The sequence below is a fragment of the Balaenoptera ricei genome, chromosome 12 (assembly GCF_028023285.1).
Source record: "Balaenoptera ricei isolate mBalRic1 chromosome 12, mBalRic1.hap2, whole genome shotgun sequence".
Lineage (NCBI taxonomy): Eukaryota > Metazoa > Chordata > Mammalia > Artiodactyla > Balaenopteridae > Balaenoptera > Balaenoptera ricei.
In genome coordinates, this window is record NC_082650.1 from 26,066,188 (window position 1) to 26,090,567 (window position 24,380).

A 24,380-nucleotide genomic window follows, 5' to 3' on the forward strand; every position below is an offset into this window, starting at 1 on the left:
AAAAGATAAACTGAGTATCAATATGTAAAGATAGCCAAGAAAGTGGCATATGCCTGATGGTCACTTGAATCTACGGTCACAAAAAAAGTAAAATGCATCAATACTTCTGCTTTACATGTAAAACCACCATACGGCCATTCTCTAACTAAATGCCTTGGTAAAGGTCCAAAGTGGATAAGAATCCAAAGAATTTCAGTCAGTTGCTATATTAATATGGCAAGATTTCACTAACATTTTCTAAGACTGAGGGTAGCCAGGAAGCAATAGTATAGCATAGTGGTTAACAGCACATATTTGAAATATAAAAAGCCTAGATTTGAATATCTAAAAAAATTTTTTTCAATATTGTTTTTTATTTATAAACAAATCAATATAAAATAAGTCTAGATGGCAGTGGGGGGAGCTTACTTACCAAGGAAGCATGTGGAAAGTGGAGTGGGTGCAATCAGACTCCAGCCTGGAGATCCCTCCCTCCCATCCACCTTAGGGCTTTCCTGGCCTAAAATCACTGGGCAAGCAAATTAACCTCCCTTTCTCTGGGATTCTTTATATAGCTTGGTTATGGTAAAGATTAAAAGAGAATGTGTGGAAAATACAATACTTGTTGACATGCCCTAGGAACTCAACCATCAGTAGCTACCATTATTAACCACTGTTTTGGAATTAAGGGATGGAGGATGGATCGAGTAAAAAAGGGAGGCTCCTGAATGTAAAAATCTTAAAGAAAAAAAAAATGGTCTTTGAGAGAGACTCTGCTTGAACTTGATAACATGCTACAGGATCAAAGACTGGAAGTTTCCCATGACTAAGATCAAACCAGCAAATACACATTTACAAACAAGGCTTTCTCACTTAGAAAAATCCCATAGAGCAGCCTTCAGCAGGCATGAGAATATGCTCCAAATCTTACCAATGAAACAATATCATTAATCATCTTCAAATCAGCTTCACAGAGCTTCTTGTTATGGCACTACCTCTTCCTTTAACCCCAAGGCCTTGGTGATTTTTACTTCGACAGCTTTTTCCTACGTTAAGGTAACTATCCTCGGAACACTCAACACATCTGCTAATTTGTGCATAATAGTAGGAGAAATACTAAGGGTCCAGCTTTCAACCAATGAAGAGAATTTTGTATCCATACAGAGTTTTAGTAATGATAATTCATGAAATTAAACAGAAACACATGTTGGATATTTCATAACTGTCCAATTCTAAATTCGGTTGATATTTCTTATTCCTCCTGCATCATAGAAGACCCTATTCTGAAAAACTGTCATTATTGCAGTTTAATTAAGCAAGTTAAAGTTGGACACACAAATGAAGGCTGCCCTCTTAGTTACATTTTCAGTGCTTAATGATCCTTTTATCCTTTTATAGTTTCAGCAGTACCTTGGGAAAACAGACTCATTTTTCATAGTTAAGCACGCATCCCATTTCCTGATCAACAGGTTCCAGGGTAAACACTATTCTTGAGTAACTGTCAATGCAGACAGAGTAAGAAAGAAGAGAGTGTGTGGATTCTCTCCCAACATTTCCACAGGGGTTTTAAATGATTTACTTTAAGGTATTTTTATAAATTATTTCCCTAGCTATATCAAAAGTGACAATAGGAAAAAAGATTTTTTTTCTTGAAGTTAAAGACTTATTTTTATGAGAAATTCAGCTACAACCAAGAAAGCTTCCAGGAGCTAAGTGGTAGTTTTAGGCTGAAATGTCCTGGTTTAAAAATAGAGATGCAGATTTTTCAAAGGCTAAATTAGCAGGTGGAAAGCACTTGAGAACATGCAAAAACCTGCAAAATCATTGGGTTTCACTATGTCTACAGAATACCATTATTTTTGTGGCAGTATAACTCTCTTTTGTAGTTAATGCTTCCTGTTGATGAAAAAGTATTTCTTAAGCAACTTCTGTGGTGAAAAACCAAAAAGTTCTAAGCTATTTTGCAAATTTGAGGAAATATAAAATGTAGGGCAATGTAAGAAAAATACTTACACCTATCATGTGTATCTGAAGTAAACAATGATTTCAAATAAGTCTACTACTATCCTTCCTTAAATTACCCATACGTAATGCACTTAATAATCTAATAGCTGTAACTACTGACCCATAAGCTTCTATTTATAAATTGTTCTTATGCTTTTCATATAAATAGATCTACTCCATGCTCGTCTTATGCCAGATTACATAAATATGGATTCGGGGAGGAGGTATATATATATTTTTTCAATTCTTGTACATTTTATTTATTTATTTATTTTTTTAAAACATCTTTAGTGGAGTATAATTGCTTTACAATGGTGTGTTAGTTTCTGCTTTATAACAAAGTGAGCCAGTTATACATATACATACGTCTCCATATCTCTTCCCTCTTGCATCTCCCTCCCTCCCACCCTTCCTATCCCACCCCTCTAGGTGGTCACAAAGCACCGAGCTGATCTCCCTGTGCTATGCTATGCGGCTGCTTCCCACTAGCTATCTATTTTACATTTGGTAGTGTATATATGTCCATGCCACTCTCTCACCCTGTCATATCTTACCCCTCCCCCTCCCCATATCCTCAAGTCCATTCTCTAGTAGGTCTGTGTCTTTATTCCCGTCTTGCCACTAGGTTCTTCATGACCTTTTTTTTTTTTTTTCCCTTAGATTCCATATATATGTGTTAGCAGACTGTATTTGTTTTTCTCTTTCTGACTTACTTCACTCTGTATGACAGACTCTAACTCCATCCACCTCATTACAAATACCTCCATTTCATTTCTTTTTATGGCTGAGTAATATTCCATTGTATATATGTGCCACATATTTTCAAAGGTTGACAGTGGGCCTTATTGGCGGAAACACATACTCAGAAGGAACAGTGGGATAGCTCTGTGGCAGTTTAAACTGTTAAAGCGTTTTAAGAAACATGTTTGCTATATATCAAGCAATGACAAATGGGAAGGAGAAAACGTGGAGACGATTGGGCAGGAGAAGATGATGAAAGACAAGGGAAATTAGAAGAATCAAAATCTAGCACTTCTTAGGGGCCACCATTGAGAGGATTCTGCTGCTGTGTGGGCGTCCCTGCTTCGTGGAGGGGGCTCGATTAGCCATGGCAAAGAGGCACAGCAGACCTTGCCTGGGATTTAGGTCTATAAACCCAGCAGAACACTATCTTTAGATCTCATTTTAATGAGATTATACCAATATTCACTTGTGGCAGCGCTTCTCAAACTTTAATACGCTTATGCATCCCACGGGGTATCTTATTACAAGGCAGATTCTTATTCAGAGGTCTGGGTTGGGGCCCGAGGACCTGCATTTCTAACAAGCTCCCAGGTGCGGCCATGCATCTGCCGAGTGGACCACACTTGAGGCTTTAGAGCATCAGAGCTCCTTTCAATATGGTTTTACAACACAGCTTGTTGGAGAGAACAGTAACTATCAGAGCAGTGATGTTCAACTTGACTTCTGCTGTGGAATCAACCGGAGGCCTTTACAAAATTTGTTTGCCCAGGTCCCTCCAAGACCAAAAACCTCAGAATTTCTAGGGCAACCCTAAGCATCTTATTTTTGCTAATACTTCCCCGGTGATTTGAATATGCAGCCTTTGAAGAGAACCACCAACATAAAAGTAGGGCCTCCGATGCTTTGCAACTGTAAGTATCCCATACGTAAGAGAGTTCGTTTCAGGAGGGTAAAGAGAAGTCAAAGTTTAATCGAGTAACTACTGAAAACAGTCAGCCTTATACAGGAACCTGTGCAAACTTGTATAAGCCTGTCTCTAGTTCTGATCTTTAATCATTGTTGGTAGTGAACTGAGGCATGCTATTCTCTTAAGAAAAAGATCTATTTTAAAGATAAAAGGCAAGATCAGTTCAACTTCAACACCGTGTCTGCAGGGTGCTCACGCCTGGGAATGGTCTAGATGAGGGGAAGGGTAGCCCCTTTGAGAATTACCACTGATTTCCACGGGGCAAGTGTAAGGGCCCCTGTGAGTGTCCCTTCCACAACCAAACTACGACAGCACGTGCTACAGGGTATAAAGACCAAAAGCTCAGTCATACCGAGCAGGCTTGCTTCCTGGTTCTATCACTTCCTAGCTGTGTGGCTAGTACAACAGTACTGTCGTGCAGGTTATATGATCTAATACAGGGAAAGTTCTGAGAACGGTGCCTGGCAGAGAGCTAAATTCGTACTAAAGGTAGCCATGTAACGTTGTCCTAGCCATGTAATATGTACTTATCTCTTGCCACCCAGAGGGACGTTATGTTTTCAAGCCTCCTCAGGATGATCAACTCTGAGAGGGAATGGCCACAGAGAGCCCAGAGCTCTAGCTAATGCCTGGTGGAAGTACTCTGTGTTGCAGCCAAGCCTGATGGATAAAAGATCCACTATTCTCAGCAGGAGAGCACTTTCCAGGGTGTTTTTATCACTGGCTTTTTGATCGGTGCCACTGGATAGAGTGAGCCCCTGGTGCTGGCCTCTGCATGCTCGTCCTGCTCCTGGATCACTCTGCTTCTCTCAGCAGACTGGCGTGTAGATGTCCTCACCCATGGACTGGCCAGCTGCAAGAGTTGAAGTCTTACTCCCCTGAACCTGGTGTCCACGCCAGGTCCAGGCTAGCACAGAGGAGCGATTCTGCACACTGCCAATTATCAAAAGCACTTTGAAGTGGTGACCATCGTGGTCCTTACAAAGCAGTCTCCATCCCCCCTGCTCTGCTGGAGAATCTGATGTTTCCAGTCACCAGAAAAGAGTGGGGCATCTAAGTGAGGGCTGGGGGAACCTGCAGCCTCAACTGTTAAGTTCCACCACGGACAGGGAGGTGGTAGGACCTTCTTGTGGATCTATAGGAGAGGCGGGGCCTAAAAACATCTTCTGGGAGCCTGCGCACTGTCAAGGGAAGGCTCCCGCTACCAAATACAGGATGAAAAGTTTATTTTTAAGATCTTTGCCAAGTCCTTCCTTCAGAGGAATGCAGTCCGAAGCCTCCATCCTGAACAATAAGTCAAAGCTAGCATTGGAAGTAACGCATCTTTCCGTGATGGTCTGACCCCTGCTTCATGACCTTCATGCTGACATTCTGCTGGGAACTCTTCCAACTAGGGGATCTCAGTGGGCTGCAGGAGGGGCAAGAAGGGGAAGTAAGCTTGCTACTGTTGTCTCAGGAAGCTAGCCCAGTTGATGACCCGTCCCTTCAGGGTCCTGGCCGTGTCAACATTATCTAGTGGAAGCCTGGACGTCGTCATCAATCTGCCGCTCCAGGAGAGCAGCAGGTAACCTTGACCCAGCATTTACTATGCGGCTGCCTGCACTGAAAGCTTTTTACATGGATTCTCTTTCTTGTCTAATCAGCACAACCACACTAAGAGATAGCGAGATAGGTGCTGTTAGCACTGCTTTTACACAGAGAACAAACACAAGCCCAGGGAGGTATCTAAGGCAACACCGCTGGGAGGTGGTAAAGCCAGGATTTACACCCAACCAGTGCAACTCAAGAGCCCACGCTGTCACCACCAAGCTCAAACGCCTTTATCTTTATATCACTCTTGGGCTGAGATTTAAAAAAAAAAAAAAAAAAAAAAGTTTTTTTTCCTTTATAGGTTCTGGTAGAGACCACTGTGTTTTGATGTTTCATCCTATCTAGACAGGTCTGCCAACTCTCTACTCTGGCTTCCAGATCCCCTCTGAAATCACCCTTGACTTGGGTGGTCCATGGCAGTGTGTATCTGCTGTTCGGGAATTACAACTCGAATCTTTCAGATTCTCATTCAAAAACTCATCCCTGTGAGATGATAAAGACCTCCCCCTCTCAAAGGGAGCTTGGGGATCCCTGGTGGTCTCCCCAGTCCTGAGGGTCCTACAACAACCCATCCCCTTCCCCATACCCCTCCTGGGCAGGGGTCGAGCTAGGCAGTGGCTGGGCAGTGACACGCTGCATTTCCCTTCTCGTCCCTTCACATGGCAAAGAAATAACAAGCCTCTTACATGCCAGTCCTGTTTCTTGCTCTGATCAAAACTACATTTGTCACTTTGAAAGCAAACTGGCATGAGGTATCTAAAATAGTCAAACTCATAGAAACAAAGAGTAGAATGGTGGGGGGAGGAGGAGGGGGAAATGGAGAGTTAATATTCAATGGGTATAAAGTTTCAGTTATGCAAGATGAATAAGTTCTAGAGATCTGCTATACAACACTGCACTATGGTTAACACTACTGAATTGCATACTTAAAAAGTTTGTTAAGATCTCATGTTGTGTTCTTACCAGTTAATAAAAAAAAAAAAAAAGCAAACCTACAAATGATAAGATCACTCACAAATATCTCTTAAAACTCAACTAAAAATACTGTTAGCTATTCTATTTCTTTACTTATATAGAGTGAAACATACAAATGTGGTAAAGAAAAGTGTTCTTTCTACCTACATAAATATGCATTTGAGAACTGATTTATGTTGTAGTGAGGGGTCAGCTGTCTGTTCTTCTTTTGACTGACACATAAAAATGTTCTATGTGCTCAAAAATAATTTCCTCTCAATTTTCACTCTTCAATGCCACATAATACCATAAAAGCACACGTATCAGCCAATATAAATACTACTCATGATAATGTTAACTATGTATGATGACGGATATGTTAATTAGCTTGACTGTGGTGACTATTTCACAGTGTATATGCATATCGAAACATCGAACATTTTATTTGTTGGTTATACCTCAAAAATGATGAGAAAAAGAAGAAAAAAGAAAACATGCCCAAAGTGCTAAGCATCTACCTGGTATACTCAATAAATGGTAATCATTAGAGTTAAAAAAAAAAAAAAAACCATGACTGCTGATAGTTAGGCTTTCTTTCTCTCTATAATTTCAGAATTCAGAATATCATTGGCTCCTTGAGGTCTACATGTGTACTCTTGTCAAAACATACAAATCCCGAAGATAACTCTTTTCAAGAAGTGGAAGGAAATTCACTCTAAGCGTAGTAAAGTACAGCTTTGGAATGATGCTGTTTCCAGAATGTCTGAATGCCAGACATTCAGGAAAGCAAGTTTTCTGTTGGACATACTCCTGGGAGTGCTGAAGGTACACATTACTCTAGGCGGCAATACAGATGGAAAAGAGAAGGCTTTCCAATGATCGTTACAAAATGCATTCATCAGGGTTTAGGAGACGGGGATGCAATTTAATCAATAAACATCTCCCCTAAATCTCACACTTGGTTTCTTAAAAACCATTAAAAAAAAAAAAAATCAAATTCTCTTCAATCAGTCTTAGGAAAAATAGTAAGTGCAATACCTAGGTGTAGCAGCGTCGGGAGAACCGGTACTGTTATTTCCATGGTTAAAGCCTCAAGTCAAGCAAACCAAAGCATGCAGAGCACCGACTAAGGATGGTGGCCCACATAGCCTGCTTCCCACAGATCAACTCCATAGTGGAAATTCCCCGCAGTAATGATCAGAGAAGGGCTCACCCCACTGCTGCGGCTTGGCTCCACCCCAGCGTTTATCCCAGGTGGGGGTAAAGCAGCTGTGAGCAGACAGCACACACAAGCAGCACTCGAGGGTCCGGGGAAAACGGGTACTCACCTCCGCGATCTTCAGCACTGCGCTCCCATTCAGGTCAAAGGTTGGGGTGTAGGTTATGCAGAGTAAAACCTTTAACAACCAGGAGGCAGAGGAGGAAGGAAGAGAGAAGGAAGTAAAAATTTAGAAATAAATTTCCATTTTACATGTTATTAGTGCAGTCCTGTTTTTTATGACTCTTTCGCTCTTTGCTTTTCATATGTTTCTTTCCATCCCACCCACTGCTCTCTAATTAGTGACCACACGTTGCCCAATAAAATAGAGACTAATACTTGTAAAAGGAAGAAGCATTGTAAGCCTGGCCAGAGATGGCTTTCTTCAACAACTCCAGGTCTGTCCAGTAATAAAGAAAACCAAATGGCCAGGCTCACTGCTAGGTCCTGTACATGAATTACCTAGACTGATATTTTTAGTAAGTGTCATTATTACTGTCCTCATTTTACTGATAAGGAAACTGAAGCTCTGAACGATTAAATAAGCTGCCAAAGTCACACAGGTACCAGTTGTGGAGCTGAGATCTGAACCCAAGTAATCTGGCTCCATGCCCTGACTGACCATGCAATACTGTCTCTACATCTTCCTAGACCCGAGAGTCACTGTATTTTTCTGTTTCTGTCGCCTTCCCAGATCCACATGGGATTAGACATTCTTTTATGGGCACTTTCTTCTTTCCTTCTTTATTTCCCCCAGAACCCTGCCTGGGGCTTATTTATTAGTTCCAGGTTCCCCTTATTCTCCAAGTTACATAGACAGTGAGTCGATGACATTTACAAGATCTTTAAAGACCACTAAAAATTCCACTTTCTACTTGTAGAGCTATTAGGGAATAGATCAATAAAAGCCCAGGGCATTTTAAGAATTGCTTCTAATTTTATAGATAAAAGGCTAGATGCTCCCCTGTCCATTTGGCTTCTGATGCTGCAAATTATCTCGCCGGTGGTCCCAGACATGAAATTGCTGATGTCTGCTCCTTGATCCCCAAACCCAACAGCCATGTCCTGCCTGCAGCTTGGCCTGTCAGTGGCAGCCTTGGAGGATGTTTCTCACCTGGTTCTGCCTAACTCGTGAAAGAGCGCTGAAGCCTAGCAAATTTACCTAATACAGGATATACACCTGATCAGCACACCAAAAAGTGTAACTGTCCCATGGAACAAGGAACCTCTCTTAATCTCTCAGTCTTAGTTACCAGCAAGGCCAGCCCTAGGAACAGTCACGCCTTTAGCAAAAGCAAACAGGTAGGTAATTAAAGAAGGAAAAAAGGATTCTTGCCAATTTTAGGCACGAGGTTAGGTAAATTCACTGTGGGTCTGCTCCTCAATTTTTTGCTCCTTAAGGCACCTGAGAGCCAAGCGTTGACTCCAGATAAAAATCGTCTGAATGCCACGCTGGCCGAGAGGGGGGATTGTGGGAACTACTGCCCCATGGCTTCATGGGAAAAGGCTTTCTTTTGTTTGATGACTATCTTTGGGGGTCGGAGTCTGGTATGCAAGGAGGGATGAGAGCTGAGGACAACAGTGTTGCCAGGTCCTAATTTCGCCTGGGGAGGGGCCATGTCTTCTAATGCCTCTGTACTTGATGGTACCTCTGCCTGACACCCTCCTACCCTGGGATCCTCCCAGGCTTGTTCCTCACGTGGCTCATCTGTTGGCTTCTTGGTGGTCTCAACTCAAATGTCGCCCCTCAGAGAGGCCTGCGGCCCTCCCTGAACACTCTCTCTGAAATGGCCTCACAGCTCCTTGTTTCACTTGCTTCAGAGCAAGCACCAGTCTCATAAATTCCTGGTTTGTTTATTTACTTATTTATAATCTTCTCATTAGACTATAACATCTACTGAGCATCTGAAAGGCCCTCAGGCTTTCCCACATGAGGCTTTCTTACTTTGATTTCTTGCTACCTTGCACAGCTTCTCTTTCTTATTTATTTTTTCTATGTCGTGTTTCATGGCAGGTGGGTGGAGGGTATGAGACAGTGGCTGGTGGAGGTGGTGGTCTGGGGAGGTGAGGTGGCCCATCTTGGCTCTTGGTTTTTTAAGTCATTACAATAAAGGCTGGCAACTGGCAAGACCTTACAATATGAAACTAATGATGGCAAATTTTTGTCTGAACTGGCTAATTAATAATGTTACTTATAGGACCAATGATCGACTTCCTGCCTTCCATCGCTCCATGCATTCATACAAGGTGTGCAAGGGTAAGAAAGAAGTTTTCAAAAGCCAACCCAGTTTTCTGTGAGCAAGAGCTGCTTATGCAACAGAGGCTGGAGGAAGTGGGAGCCGTGTCTATGGTGAGGTCTTCGGGAAGGGCATTGAGTTGGCATATTTGCTAATCAAACTTCTCAGGGGAACAGAGGAGGCTGAACTCTCTCTGCCACAGAGAAGCCAGCAAGTGTAGAGGGAGGCCTCTTAGCAACAGTCTGAAGGAAACTGAAGATCCCTGCACCCAACTGATGCTGATCCTATTCAAAACATCATTGAAAAAAGGCTCTCCACACCGAATGTCTGGCCACTAATATCCAAAGACTCACTGAGCTCTATGCAAAAACTAAAAACAAGAAAAAATAGTGAAAGTGAAGCATAATAATGAAGCTGGCTCCTTAAGCTCACACAGCTTGTTTTTCTGGAAGCAGAGCAGGTTTTAACTCCAGAGCTGATGGTGCCCATGGCCCCCCCATGACTCCCAAGACATATAAAGGGCCCCCAGTTTCTAGCAAGGATGGTGCAGCAGACAGAAATGACTTATTGAAAATGATACATGGATGGGAGGAGGGGCAAGATGGCGGAAAAGTAAGACGCGGAGATCACCTTGCTTCCCACAGATACAGTAGAAATACATCTACACGTGGAACTGCTCCTACAGAACACCCACAGAACGCTGGCAGAAGACGTCAGACCTCCCAAAAGGCAAGAAACTCCCCACATACTTGGGTAGGGCAAAAGAAAAAAGAAAAAACAGAGACAAAAGAATAGGAACGGGACATGCACCAGTGGGAGGGAGCTGTGAAGGAGGAAAGGTTTCCACACACTAGGAAGCCCCTTCGTGGGCAGAGACTGCAGGTGGCAGAGGGGGGAACCTTCGGAGCCACGGAGGAGAGCGCAGCAACAGGGGTGCGGAGAGCAAAGCGGAGAGATTCCCGCACGGAGGATTGGTGCTGAGTAGCACTCACCGGCCCGAGAGGCTTGTCTGCTCAGCCGCCGGGGCGGGCGGGGCTGGGAGCTGAGGCTCGGGATTCGGTGATAGCCGGGAGGGAGTCTGGGAAAAAGTCTGCAGCTGCCGAAGAGGCAAGAGACTTTTTCTTGCCTCTTTGTTTCATGGCACGCAAGGAGAGGGGATTCAGGGCGCCGCCTAAACGAGCTCCAGAGACGGGCGCGAGCCGCGGCTATCAGCGTGGACCCCCGAGACGGGCAGGAGACGCTAGGGCTGCTGCTGCCGCCACCAGGAAGCCTGTGTGCGAGCACAGGTCACTCTCCACACCACCCCTCCTGGGAGCCTGTGCAGCTCGCCACTGCCAGGCTCCCGTGATCCGGGGACAACTTCGCTGGGAGAACGCACGGCGCGCCTCAGGCTGCTGCAACGTCACGCCGGCCTCTGCCGCTGCAGGCTCGCCCCGCCTCCTCCGTACCCCTCCCTCCCCCCGGCCTGAGTGAGCCAGAGCCCCCGAAGCAGTTGCTCCTTTAACCCCGTTCTGTCTGGGAGGGGAACAGACGCCCTCAGGCAACCTACATGCAGAGGCGGGTCCAAATCCAAAGCTGAACCCCAGGAGCTGTACGAACAAAGAAGAGAAAGGGAAATCTCTCCCAGCAGCCTCAGAAGCAGCGGATTAAAGCTCCACAAACAACTTGATGTGCCTGCATCTGTTGAATACCTGAATAGACAACGAATCATCCCAAATTCAAGAGGTGGACTTTGGGAGCAGGATATATTAATTTTTCCCCTTTTCCTTTTTTTGTGAGTGTATATGTGTATGCTTCTGGGTGAGATTTTGTCTGTATAGCTTTGCTTTCACCATTAGTCCTAGGGTTAGGTCCGTCCGTGTTTTCTTTTTTTTTTTTTTTTTTTAACTTAAAAAATTTTTTTTTCCTAATAAATGTTTTCTTAATAATTTTTTCCTTATTTTCTCTTTTTAGAAATTAAAAAAAATTTTTTAATAAGTTTTTTCATATTTTTTATTTTAAAAAATTAAAAAAATTTTTTTCTTAATTAATTTTTTCTTATTTTTTACTATAAAAAATTAATAAATCTATTTTTAAAAATTAAAAAAAAAATTTTCTGAATACATTTATTCTTAATTTTTTTTATTTTTTATTATAATAGTTTTATTTTATTTTATTTTATCCTCTTTCTTTTTTTCTTTCTATTTTTTTCTCCCTTTTATTCTGAGCCGTGTGGATGAAAGGCTCTTGGTGCTCCAGCCAGGCATCAGGGCTGTGCCTCTGAGGTGGGAGAGCCAACTTCAGGACACTGGTCCACAAGAGACCTCCCAGCTCCACATAATACCAAACGGCGAAAATCTCTCAGAGATCTCCATCTCAACATCAAGACCCAGCTTCACTCAACGACCAGCAAGCTACAGTGCTGGACACCCTATGCCAAACAACTAGCAAGACAGGAACACAGCCCCATCCATTAGCAGAGAGGCTGCCTAAAAACATAATAAGGCCACAGACACCCCAAAACACACCACCAGACGTGGACGTGCCCACCAGAAAGACAAGATCCAACCTCATCCACCAGAACACAGGCACTAGTCCCCTCCACCAGGAAGCCTACACAACACACTGAACCAACCTTAGCCACTGGGGACAGATACCAAAAACAATGGGAACTACGAACCTGCAGCCTGTGAAAAGGAGACCCCAAACACAGTAAGATAAGCAAAATGAGAAGACAAAAAACCACACAGCAGGTGAAGGAGCAGGGTCAAAACACACCAGACCTAACAAATGAAGAGGAAATAGGCAGTCTACCTGAAAAAGAATTCAGAATAATGATAGTAAAGATGATCCAAAATCTTGGAAATAGAATAGACAAAATGCAAGAAACATTTAACAAGGATGTAGAAGAACTAAAGAGGAACCAAGCAACAATGAAAAACACAATAAATGAAATTAAAAATACTCTAGACGGGATCAATAGCAGAATAACTGAGGCAGAAGAACGGATAAGTGACCTGGAAGACAGAATGGTGGAATTCACTGCTGTGGAACAGAATAAAGAAAAAAGAATGAAAAGAACTGAGGACAGTCTCAGAGACCTCTGGGACAACATTAAATGCACCAACATTCGAATTATAGGGGTCCCAGAAGAAGAAGAGAAAAAGAAAGGGACTGAGAAAATATTTAAAGAGATTATAGTTGAAAACTTCCCTAATATGGGAAAGGAAATAGTTAATCAAGTACTGGAAGCACAGAGAGTCCCATACAGGATAAATCCAAGGAGAAACACGCCAAGACACATATTAATCAAACTATCAAAAATTAAATATAAAGAAAACATATTAAAAGCAGCAAGGGAAAAACAACAAATAACACACAAGGGAATCCCCATAAGGTTAACAGCTGATCTTTCAGCAGAAACTCTGCAAGCCACAAGGGACTGGCAGGACATACTTAAAGTCATGAAGGAGAAAAACCTACAACCAAGGTTACTCTACCCAGCAAGGATCTCATTCAGATTTAATGGAGAAATTAAAACCTTTACAGACAAGCAAAAGCTGAGAGAGTTCACCACCAAACCAGCTTTACAACAAATGCTAAAGGAACTTCTCTAGGCAAGAAACACAAGAGAAGGAAAACACCTACAATAACAAACACAAAATATTTAAGAAAATGGGAATAGGAACATACATATTGATAATTACCTTAAATGTAAATGGATTAAATGCTCCCACCAAAAGACACAGACTGGCTGAATGGATACAAAAGCAAGACCCATATATATGCTGTCTACAAGAGACCCACTTCAGACCTAGAGACACATACAGACTGAAAGTGAGGGGATGGAAAAAGATATTCCATGCAAATGGAAATCAAAAGAAAGCTGGAGTAGCAATTCTCATATCAGACAAAATAGACTTTAAAATAAAGACTATTACAAGAGAAAAAGGACACTATATAATGATCAAGGAATCGATCCAAGAGGAAGGTATAACAATTGTAAATATTTATGCACCCAACATAGGAGCACCTCAATACATAAGGCAAATACTAACAGCCATAAAAGGGGAAATTGACAGTAACACAATCATAGTAGGGGACTTTAACAACCCACTTTCACCAATGGACAGATCATCCAAAATGAAAATAAATAAGGAAACACAAGCTTTAAATGATACATTAAACAAGATGGACTTAATTGATATTTATAGGACATTCCACCCAAAAACAACAGAATACACATTTTTCTCAAGTGCTCATGGAACATTCTCCAGGATAGATCATATCTTGGGTCACAAATCAAGCCTTGGTAAATTTAAGAAAACTGAAATCATATCAAGTATCTTTTCCGACCACAACGCTATGAGACTAGATATCAATTACAGGAAAAGATCTGTAAAAAATACAAACACATGGAGGCTACACAATACACTACATAATAACGAAGTGATCACTGAAGAAATCAAAGGGGAAATCAAAAAATACCTAGAAACAAATGACAATGGAGACACGACGACCCAAAACCTATGGGATGCAGCAAAAGCAGTGCTAAGAGGGAAGTTTATAGCAATACAAGCCTACATCAAGAAACAGGAAACATCTCGAATAAACAACCTAACCTTGCACCTAAAGCAATTAGAGAAAGAAGAGCAAAAAAACCCCAAAGCTAGCAGAAGGAAAGAAATCATAAAGATCAGATCAGAAATAAATGAAAAAGAAATGAAGGAAACAATAGCAAAAATCAATGAAACTAAAAGCTGGTTCTTCGAGAAGATAAACAAAATTGATAAACCATTAGCCAGACTCATCAAGAGAAAAAGGGAGAAGACTCAAATCAATAGAATTAGAAATGAAAAAGGAGAAGTAACCACTGACACTGCAGAAATACAAAGGATCATGAGAGATTACTACAAGCAACTCTATGCCAATAAAATGGACAACCTGGAAGAAATGGACAGATTCTTAGAAATGCACAACCTACCAAGACTGAACCAGGAAGAAATAGAAAATATGAACAGACCAATCACAAGCACTGAAATTGAAACTGTGATTAAAAATCTTCCAACAAACAAAAGCCCAGGACCAGATGGCTTCACAGGCGAATTCTATCAAACATTTAGAGAAGAGCTAACACCTATCCTTCTCAAACTCTTCCAAAATATTGCAGAGGGAGGAACACTCCCCAACTCATTCTACGAGGCCACCATCACCCTGATACCAAAACCAGACAAAGATGTCACAAAGAAAGAAAACTACAGGCCAATATCACTGATGAACATAGATGCAAAAATCCTCAACAAAATACTAGCAAACAGAATCCAACAGCACATTAAAAGGATCATACACCATGATCAAGTGGGGTTTATCCCAGGAATGCAAGGATTCTTCAATATACGCAAATCAATCAACGTGATACACCATATTAACAAATTGAAGGAGAAAAACCATATGATCATCTCAGTAGATGCAGAGAAAGCTTTCAACAAAATTCAACACCCATTTATGATAAAAGCCCTGCAGAAAGTAGGCATAGAGGGAACTTTCCTCAACATAATAAAGGCCATATAGGACAAACCCACAGCCAACATTGTCCTCAATGGTGAAAAAATGAAACCATTTCCACTAAGATCAGGAACAAGACAAGGTTGCCCACTCTCACCACTATTATTCAACATAGTTTTGGAAGTGTTAGCCACAGCAATCAGTGAAGAAAAAGAAATAAAAAGAATCCAAATCGGAAAAGAAGAAGTAAAGCTGTCACTCTTTGCAGATGACATGATACTATACATAGAGAATCCTAAAACTGCTACCAGAAAACTACTAGAGCTAATCAATGAATTTGGTAAAGTAGCAGGATACAAAATTAATGCACAGAAATCTCTTGCATTCCTATATACTAATGATGAAAATTCTGAAAGAGAAGTTAAGGAAACACTCCCATTTACCACTGCAACAAAAAGAATAAAATACCTAGGAATCTAGGAATAAACCTACTAAGGAGACAAAAGACCTGTATGCAGAAAACTATAATACACTGATGAAAGTAATTAAAGATGATACAAATAGATGGAGAGATATACCATGTTCTTGGATTGGAAGAATCAACATTGTGAAAATGACTCTACTACCCAAAGCAATCTACAGATTCAATGCAATCCCTATCAAACTACCACTGGCATTTTTCACAGAACTAGAACAAAAAATTTCACAATTTGTATGGAGACACAAAAGACCCTGAATAGCCAAAGCAATCTTGAGAACGAAAAATGGAGCTGGAGGAATCAGGCTCCCTGACTTCAGACTATATTACAAAGCTACAGTAATCAAGACAGTTTGGTACTGGCACAAAAACAGAAATATAGATCAATGGAACAGGATAGAAAGCCCAGAGATAAACCCACGCACATATGGTCACCTTATCTTTGATAAAGGAGGCAAGCATATACAGTGGAGAAAAGACAGCCTCTTCAATAAGTGGTGCTGGGAAAATTGGACAGGTACATGTAAAAGTATGAAATTAGAACACTCCCTGACACCATGCACAAAAATAAACTCTAAATGGATTAAAGACCTAAGTGTAAAGCCAGACACTATCAAACTCTTCGAGGAAAACATAGGCAGAACACTCTATGACATACATCACAGCAAGATCCTTTTTGACCCAGCTCCTAGAGAAATGGAAATAAAAACACAAATAAACAAATGGGACCTAATGAAACTTAAGAGCTTTTGCACAGCAAAGGAAACCATAAACAAGACCAAAAGACAACCCTCAGAATGGGAGAAAATATTTGCAAATGAAGCAACTGACAAAGGATTAATCTCCAAGATTTACAAGCAGCTCATGCAGCTCAATAACAAAAAAACGAACAACCCAATCCAAAAATGGGCAGAAGACCTAAATACATTTCTCCAGAGAAGATATACAGATGGCCAACAGACACATGAAAGAATGCTCAACATCATTAATCATTAGAGAAATGCAATTCAAAACTACAATGAGGTATCATCTCACACCGGTCAGAATGGCCATCATCAAAAAATCTACAAACAATAAATGCTGGAGAGGGTGTGGAGAAAAGGGAACACTCTTGCACTGTTGGTGGGTATGTAAATTGGTACAGCCACTATGGAGAACAGTATGGAGGTTCCTTAAAAAACTACAAATAGAACTACCATACGACCCAGCAATCCCACTACTGGGCATATACCCTGAGAAAACCATAATTCAGAAAGAGTCATGTACCAAAATGTTCATTGCAGCTCTATTTACAATAGCCAGGACATGGAAGCAACCTAAGTGTCCATCATCAGATGAATGGATAAAGAAGATGTGGCACATATATACAATGGAATATTACTCAGCCATAAAAAGAAATGAAATGGAGGTATTTGTAATGAGGTGGATGGAGTTAGAGTCTGTCATACAGAGTGAAGTAAGTCAGAAAGAGAAAAACAAATACAGTATGCTAACACATATATATGGAATCTAAGGGAAAAAAGAAAAATGTCATGAAGAACCTAGTGGCAAGACGGGAATAAAGACACAGACCTACTAGAGAATGGACTTGAGGATATGGGGAGGGGGAGAGGTGAGATGTGACAGGGTGAGAGAGTGTCATGGACATATATACACTACCAAATGTAAAATAGATAGCTAGTGGGAAGCAGCCACATAGCACAGGGAGATCAGCTAGGTGCTTTGTGACCGCCTGGGGGGGTGGGATGGGGAGGGTGGGAGGGAGGGAGATGCGGGAGGGAGGAGATATGGGAACGTGTGTATATGTGTAGCTGATTCACTTTGTTATAAAGCAGAAACTAACACACCATTGTGAAGCAATTATACTTCAATAAAGATGTTTAAAAAAAAAAAAAATGATACATGGAAAAATGGTGCCCAAAGCCTGGCAAGCACTAATTCACTGGATTCAAACACAGACCGGCTGTAGGAAACTTACGGTGACAGCAAATTAATTCCAAGTGTCTGACTTCCACTGCATAATGAAAGAGTAAGAAGTTTAGACTGGTATTCTGAGCACGTTGGCCTCAAGGAAAACAGGAGCACCTAAATATTGAGGATAATTCCATTAAAAATACATCCCTCACAGGGTCATTAAAGCATACTGACTACATTATCACTGAACAGCAAGAACTTGAGTAACAGGCAGCGTCTTGCAATCTAGATGGTTGGTGCTGCCTCCATAAATAAGCCAAGAGGATGGGGAAAGTAGGTGCAAAACCTTCCACAAAAAGGGCACGATCATTACAGAGGCTAATAAAAATCGCAATTATGAAAAAACAATAACTGAATAGCTACTATATACAAGAAACAACCCTACAATTAAAAATGTACATGGAAACACTGGATAAAACAGATTAGACTGGAAAGGAGAAAGAGAAGCTGATTTATTGCAAGCATTGGGCCCAAGTGATAAGAATCTGAAAAATGTAGCCACATTAGGAACACAGAGAGACAGATGTGTATAGATAATGATGACAAGTGCAAGATCACAGGTATGCGCTTCTGATCAGGAAAACCCCGGATGAATCCTCTCCCAAGGCAAGGGCATCTTATCGTCATGATTGGGGTTTCTCCATCAGGCTCATTCTGTCCTGTGATCGCAATCACGACAGAGCAGGGGCTGTGATGTCAGGGCTAAAACACAAGTGTTTCAGTAACGTGACTGTGGCATGTGATTTAGTATTTAATTGCTGTGACTTTGCCTACATCCTCTAGCCCCTTATCTTTAAAATTCCCATCCCACCTCACAAGGATATTTAGAGGAAAAATTAATTAAATGACTTTAAAAAAAAAAAAAAAAGAGGGGCTTCCCTGGTGGCGCTGTGGTTAAGAATCCGCCTGCCAATGCAGGGGACACAGGTTCGAGCCCTGGTCTGGGAAGATCCCACATGCTGCGGAGCAACTAAGCCCGTGCACCACAACTACTGAGCCCGCGAGCCACAACTACTGAGCCCACGTGCCACAACTACTGAAGCCCATGCGTCTAGAGCCTGTGCTCTGCAACAAAAGAAGCCACCGCAATGAGAAGCCCACACACCACAACAAAGAGTAGCCCTCACTCGTCACAACTAGAGAAAGCCCACGCACAGCAACAAAGACCCAGTGCAGCCAAAAATAAATAAATTAATTAATAAATTAATTTTTTAAAAAAAGAGTACACACAGTACATATATCTCTAGGCTATCTTCTCATAGAGATTAAACAAGTCTCCATTTGATGTAACTCATGGCAGCCACTCCAGTGTAAATAATTAGATGCATTTTAAGTAAAAAAAAAAAAAAAAAAAATCAATCAGGTCATCTGCATTCAAAAGCATAACTCTTTCCAAGTCTTCATCCTACTATGTATCACTGCCCCCAATTCCTACTGTCTAAAGCCCTCGTCATTCTGACCCAGCTCCACTTCCTCTCTCCTTGGTGTTCTCCCTTTCAGGCCCCAAATCAATTCAAGGCATTATTCGCCAAGGTTCTAATTGCTGTGGGGTCACAAATACAAAGCAAGCACCATCTTTACCATTACAAACTCACCATCTATTGGAGAAATGAATACTTGTACAACTATACTTCACGGCTAACTATAGTGAGTGCTACTGCAACCGTGAGGTATATAATAATTTTTAAGGTCAGAAGACATCTCAACTTCGGAGAGCAGAGAATTCACAGATCAGATAATGTGTGAGCAAAGCACTGATACAGGAGAGAAAAGGGAGGGACAGATGTACCAAGCAAAGGAAATGTTGTGAGTAAAGGCATGAAGGGTGAAGGCAGAGGCTGGAGATGATGCTAAAAAGGTTGGCTGGAACCTTATTACACATCACCGTAAATGCCCCATGTTAAGTCTTTTGCACAGATTAGTTTAGGGCTGGTTAGGGCAACAAATCACAACTAAAACTAGATGTAGGGCCTTCCCTGGTGGTCCAGTGGTTAAGACTCCAAGCTCCCAAAGCAGGGGGCACGGGTTTGACCCCTGGTCAGGGAACCAAGACCTTGCATTCCACACGGCACAGCCTAAACAAACAGACAAACAAATAAAAACTAGATGTACCGAGGCAAACTGGAAATCAGAGCAATAAAGCAGACAATATGTTGTAGATGAATTAAAGACAGAGCCTACTCATTCCAGTGGCAATGAACTGACTGGGGTGCATTTGGTGAAGGGATGAAGGGAATTCACAAATAGAAGGCAATGGTCACCCATATATGAAATCTGGGTGTCATCAACCACTGTTCTCTCCCCACCTACGCCCTACCATTCTAGTCAACCTGGTTGAAATCTCTCATATACCCCTCCCTATTCCCATATATTTCATAAAGCTTTGTATTAGATAATAAAGTAACATGTTTTAGAGAACCAAGATATACCTTGTTCAAAATCCGTCACATAAAATATTACTCTACAGATGTGAATTAATCCCAGAATGGGCAGAAAACGCAAAAGGCTTATTCCATAGCATTTACTTGGAGCAGTTTAGATATACTACTTAAGTCTGTGTGCCCTCTCCACCGCCCACTAGATTTATGAGCTCCTTGGTAGTAAGGTCTAACTTTTTGATGCCCACCATGCTTATAGTGCCTTGCCAGGCTCTGGGAGGTGTGGTGAGTCCCAGCCCACGCTCAGTCCCCGCTATGCATTGTCCACATGAGTAATCAACTACACAGAGTTTCAGTGGGACTGTGCGTCTGTGTTCCTAGTCATTATTGAAAAAGGTGTAGACAATGTGATAAGACAGGCCGGTGACACAGAAGGAAATTGTCCTGGGAATCTGAATGTCAGATCCAGGTGGTGTGACTGACTAAAGGCAGTTTTTGCAGCCTTATGGGTAATACTACTAGAGTTCCAGATGAGCTGGTTAGGGTAATCAGAATTTAGTGAGCCCCCATTCAGGATGCCCAGCTATTTGGCAGGACCTCAGGCAGGACAGGGAGAAAAACATCTCTACCAACCAGAGGGCATCTCCCGTGAGACTTATAGAACATCTGTTACTCTCTGCTGAGAACCTACTTTTTTTGCAGTCAACACAGTAACTGGTAACTTATGTAAGATTTCTGAGTCAAGGAGCTCATTTCTGCTAAAGTTCCAAATGAGTCCTCTACAGGACCCTTTGCAGGGGATGAAGGAGTAAAGAAATGATTCCTAAGCTTACTGGATAGCAACTGCACTCCCACTTTACCTCTCCTTTGTGCTGCATTACTCAGGTTGCCATTCATTCATTCATTCCACAAATACTTACTGAGGTGTGATGAGGGGTCAGGCCTAGTGCTAGGTGTTGGGCATACAGGAGGAATGAAAAAAGATACCCTGATCCCTGCGCTCTGTAAAGCTAACATCTGGTTTTGAAGACAGTCACAAAACAAGGGATTACAGTAAGTTCTGATGAGCATATGACTGGGAAAATGCACTGGACTCTGAAAGCATATCAGGGTCTAACACACAGTACACTTGTAACGTTATACTCATCCTTTTTTTTCTTTTTTGGCTGCACCTCACGGCCTGTGGGATCTCAGTTCCCCAACCAGGGTGTGAACCTGTGCCCCCTGCATTGGAAGGTGGAGTCTTAACCACTGGACCACCAGGGAAGTCCCTATACTCATCTTTAATGGAACTCTAAATTTATGCTGTAACACATATAATTAAGGAGTGAAAAACCCAGGGAGGAAGACGAGGGGACCATCAAGAAGTGAGCTAATCTGTGGCAGTCAACCTACCCTAATGCACACTGGGGACACGGAGGCATGCTGAATGAACAGGAATCTTCTTTTCCTTAAACTATTAAAATATACATTAGTGCTTAGTTTACACATAAGTGCTTCCTGAGGTCATTGGAGTTTCATTTTTCCAAATATCAGATGCTATTTATAAATCAAACCAAATAATCTACTATAGCTCAAAAAAGTAACTCAAAATTTGAGTACAGCCCACAGGGGCTTTGTCTTGCCCTTATTGGAAGAGGAGCAAACTCTCTGGAAATCCTTGATGCCAGGCGCCATTTCAAACCCCAGCTCTGGTTCTGGCTGAAATTTTCGCTTTGTTACTTAATGCACATTCCCTTCTGGCCTCTCATGTATATTGGCTTGAAGATTCATAAACTTAAATGTATTTGCATAATTCCTTTTCTTGAGAAACAGCCCAGTTCTTTTTTTTTTTTTTTTACGCCGTTAAATTCGGCAAAAACAAGGATGGAAAATTCAGTGACAAGGACAGGAATACTGAGACACCAAATGCCTTTCTCTTGGGTACAGGGCTTGCCTCCCTCCTGGGAGTGCAGCCTTATGAGTGTGAACTGCTGAAATGTACCTCGGCCGTGAAATAGAAATAGATGCTTCCCCTCATGGTCCACCTATAAACAACAAAGCAGGCTCAGTCTTCTGCAGACAGCAGAAGGACAGAATACACATCTTTAGAGTTTGGGGGGTGCAGTATCACAAAGTCAACAGAGAATTTCAGAGGCCATCTTCCTTTGGTCTAAATTTAAAATGTGGATGGCCAAAGATAAGTATTTTTTTCTTGTCTTGATCAAAGTTGCTCAACCTCAGAAATACCAACATTTTTGGGCCAAATAATTCTCTTCGTGGGAGACTGTCCTGTGTATTATAGGATGTTTAGCAGCGTCCCTGGCCCCTATACCCTCTAGATGACAGTGGCTCTCCCTCCACCAGCTGTGACAACCAAAAACGTCTCTAGACATTGTCAAATATTCCCTGGGGGACAAAATGCTCACCTGTTGAGAACCACTCTTAGGTCATTTATACCCCATGGCTTGTGGATATAACTGAGAATCTCTACATCACCCTGCTTCCAAAAGCCTCAGAGCTAGAATGCAGGACTTCCAGAGGGGACCTGGGGTGAGCCACTGATCCTTCACCGGGCTTCAGAGATCCTGAATTGAAGGTAACAACAAAGTTGTTGTTGAGCCACACCCCAATCTTTATTTTGATCCAAAGAAAATGAATCAAATTATTTTAGTGCATGAAACGTCTACCACTTGTGACTTAAATTGATTTACATTAGGCTGAGGTGACAGGTAATTACAGAAATCACTTTCTGGCTCAATTTGCCCAAATTCTGGCAAATAGCTATTCTGAGAGGTTTTTTTAGTCAGTAGACGATTTTTCTAGAGCTTATGAGTCCCCAGTTTGGAAAACATTGCAAATTACTTATTGGTTTATGGTCATGTCTCAGGTTCTTTCCTGGCCTTTATTTGTTGCCACTAGTAATAAGTTTAATATTCAACATATACATCAGATGTGCCCTTAGCACCTAATTCTAGGAAATATTACATCAGTGATATCCGTAGAAAAAATATGTAAATATTAAATTATAATGAACTTGAACTTAGCTAATTCGCTTGAACAAATAATCCAATCGTTCTTATTCTTCTTATCTTCTCCCTCTAAACTCTCTTCCTTGGCAAACTCTCATAACTCTTACCTCTAACTAGAAGCCTCACAAATGCATTTCTAGAGCCAATATTTCTCCCAAGTTTCAAACCTTAATTTCAGCTTATAAACATCAGAATGATATATGCAATTTCATGAAAATCACATAAACCACACTATGTCTCCAACATGGTAAACAGCTAACGCTTCTTCCTGCTCTAAAATTCTTAATTATGCAACCATTAAAATTATCTGTGAGGGGATAAATATAGCCGTGTGGGAAATGCTTATAATCTAAAGTTAAATGAAAAGCAAAAAATAAAATCGTATATACACAGTGAATATAACTGTAAACACAAATCGATATGATTAGAAACACATATACAGAAGTCAGTCACGGTGACGAAATCTACAATGAACGTTTTCTATTTTGGAAAGCCTGTGATGTGAAACTCCTTGTATTTATTCTTTTAAAATATTGTTAATTCTTTGATATCTGACAATATGAACTCACCATCTCTCTCCTAAGTTAGCCCCTTAAAATCCATCATTCAGCCAGAAACTCCAGCTCCAAGTCTTAAAATCATCTTGGATTTCCCCCTTCTCACCTACTCACCGCCTGTGCCACCGCCAATCACCAGCTACTGCAAATCCCCTCAGCGTGCTCAGCTGCACTTCTCTGCACTCAGCTGCGGGGCACCCCTCCTGTCCCCTCCAACCTGGCTCTCACAATAAGCCATCTCGCCAGTGCCTCTGACTTGGCTCTGCTGATTCTCCAAGCATCCTGCAAAACCCTTTCCCCTTCCCCCCACCTTCAACATCTAACACCCGGCTCTGAACATGTCACTTTCTTGCTACTCTGAAGACCCCCCAATGTCTACAGACTCCCGGCTACTTACTTACTCTGACCAGGCCCTCTAGAATCTGCTTCAACCTCCCCTTCAGGCTCATCGACCATTATCCCTCACTAATCCGGGTTTCCACCCTGTGCTTTTCCATCTCCAAGACGTTTCCTCTACCAAGAATGCCCAGCCTCCCTCCCAATATATATATAATGAACTGAATTCCAAACACCTTTCAAAGTCCAACTCAAACAGTATCCCCTCCTTGAAATGCTGATCTGCCCAGTTGAATGTGGGTTTTCCTTCTGAATTTTCCCATTGAACTTTTTTTTTGCTACAACATATACAACTATCTTGAATTATGGTAATTGTGCACATCTTTATCTTTTTCCTATTAGATTATAAATCCTTGTCTTGGTTTTGCT

General features: G+C 41.6%; 1 protein-coding gene across 3 annotated transcripts in view; it reads right to left on the reverse strand.

Moving 5' to 3' along the window:
* ARFGEF3 (ARFGEF family member 3) overlaps positions 1–24,380 on the reverse strand; it is a 201,635-nt gene that overhangs the window by 115,651 nt on the left and 61,604 nt on the right. For all 3 annotated transcript variants that reach the window (XM_059941111.1, XM_059941110.1, XM_059941113.1), the window contains one exon: positions 7,567–7,635. In XM_059941111.1, the coding sequence (XP_059797094.1) occupies positions 7,567–7,635 (69 nt within the window). The remainder of the gene's footprint in view (positions 1–7,566; positions 7,636–24,380) is intronic.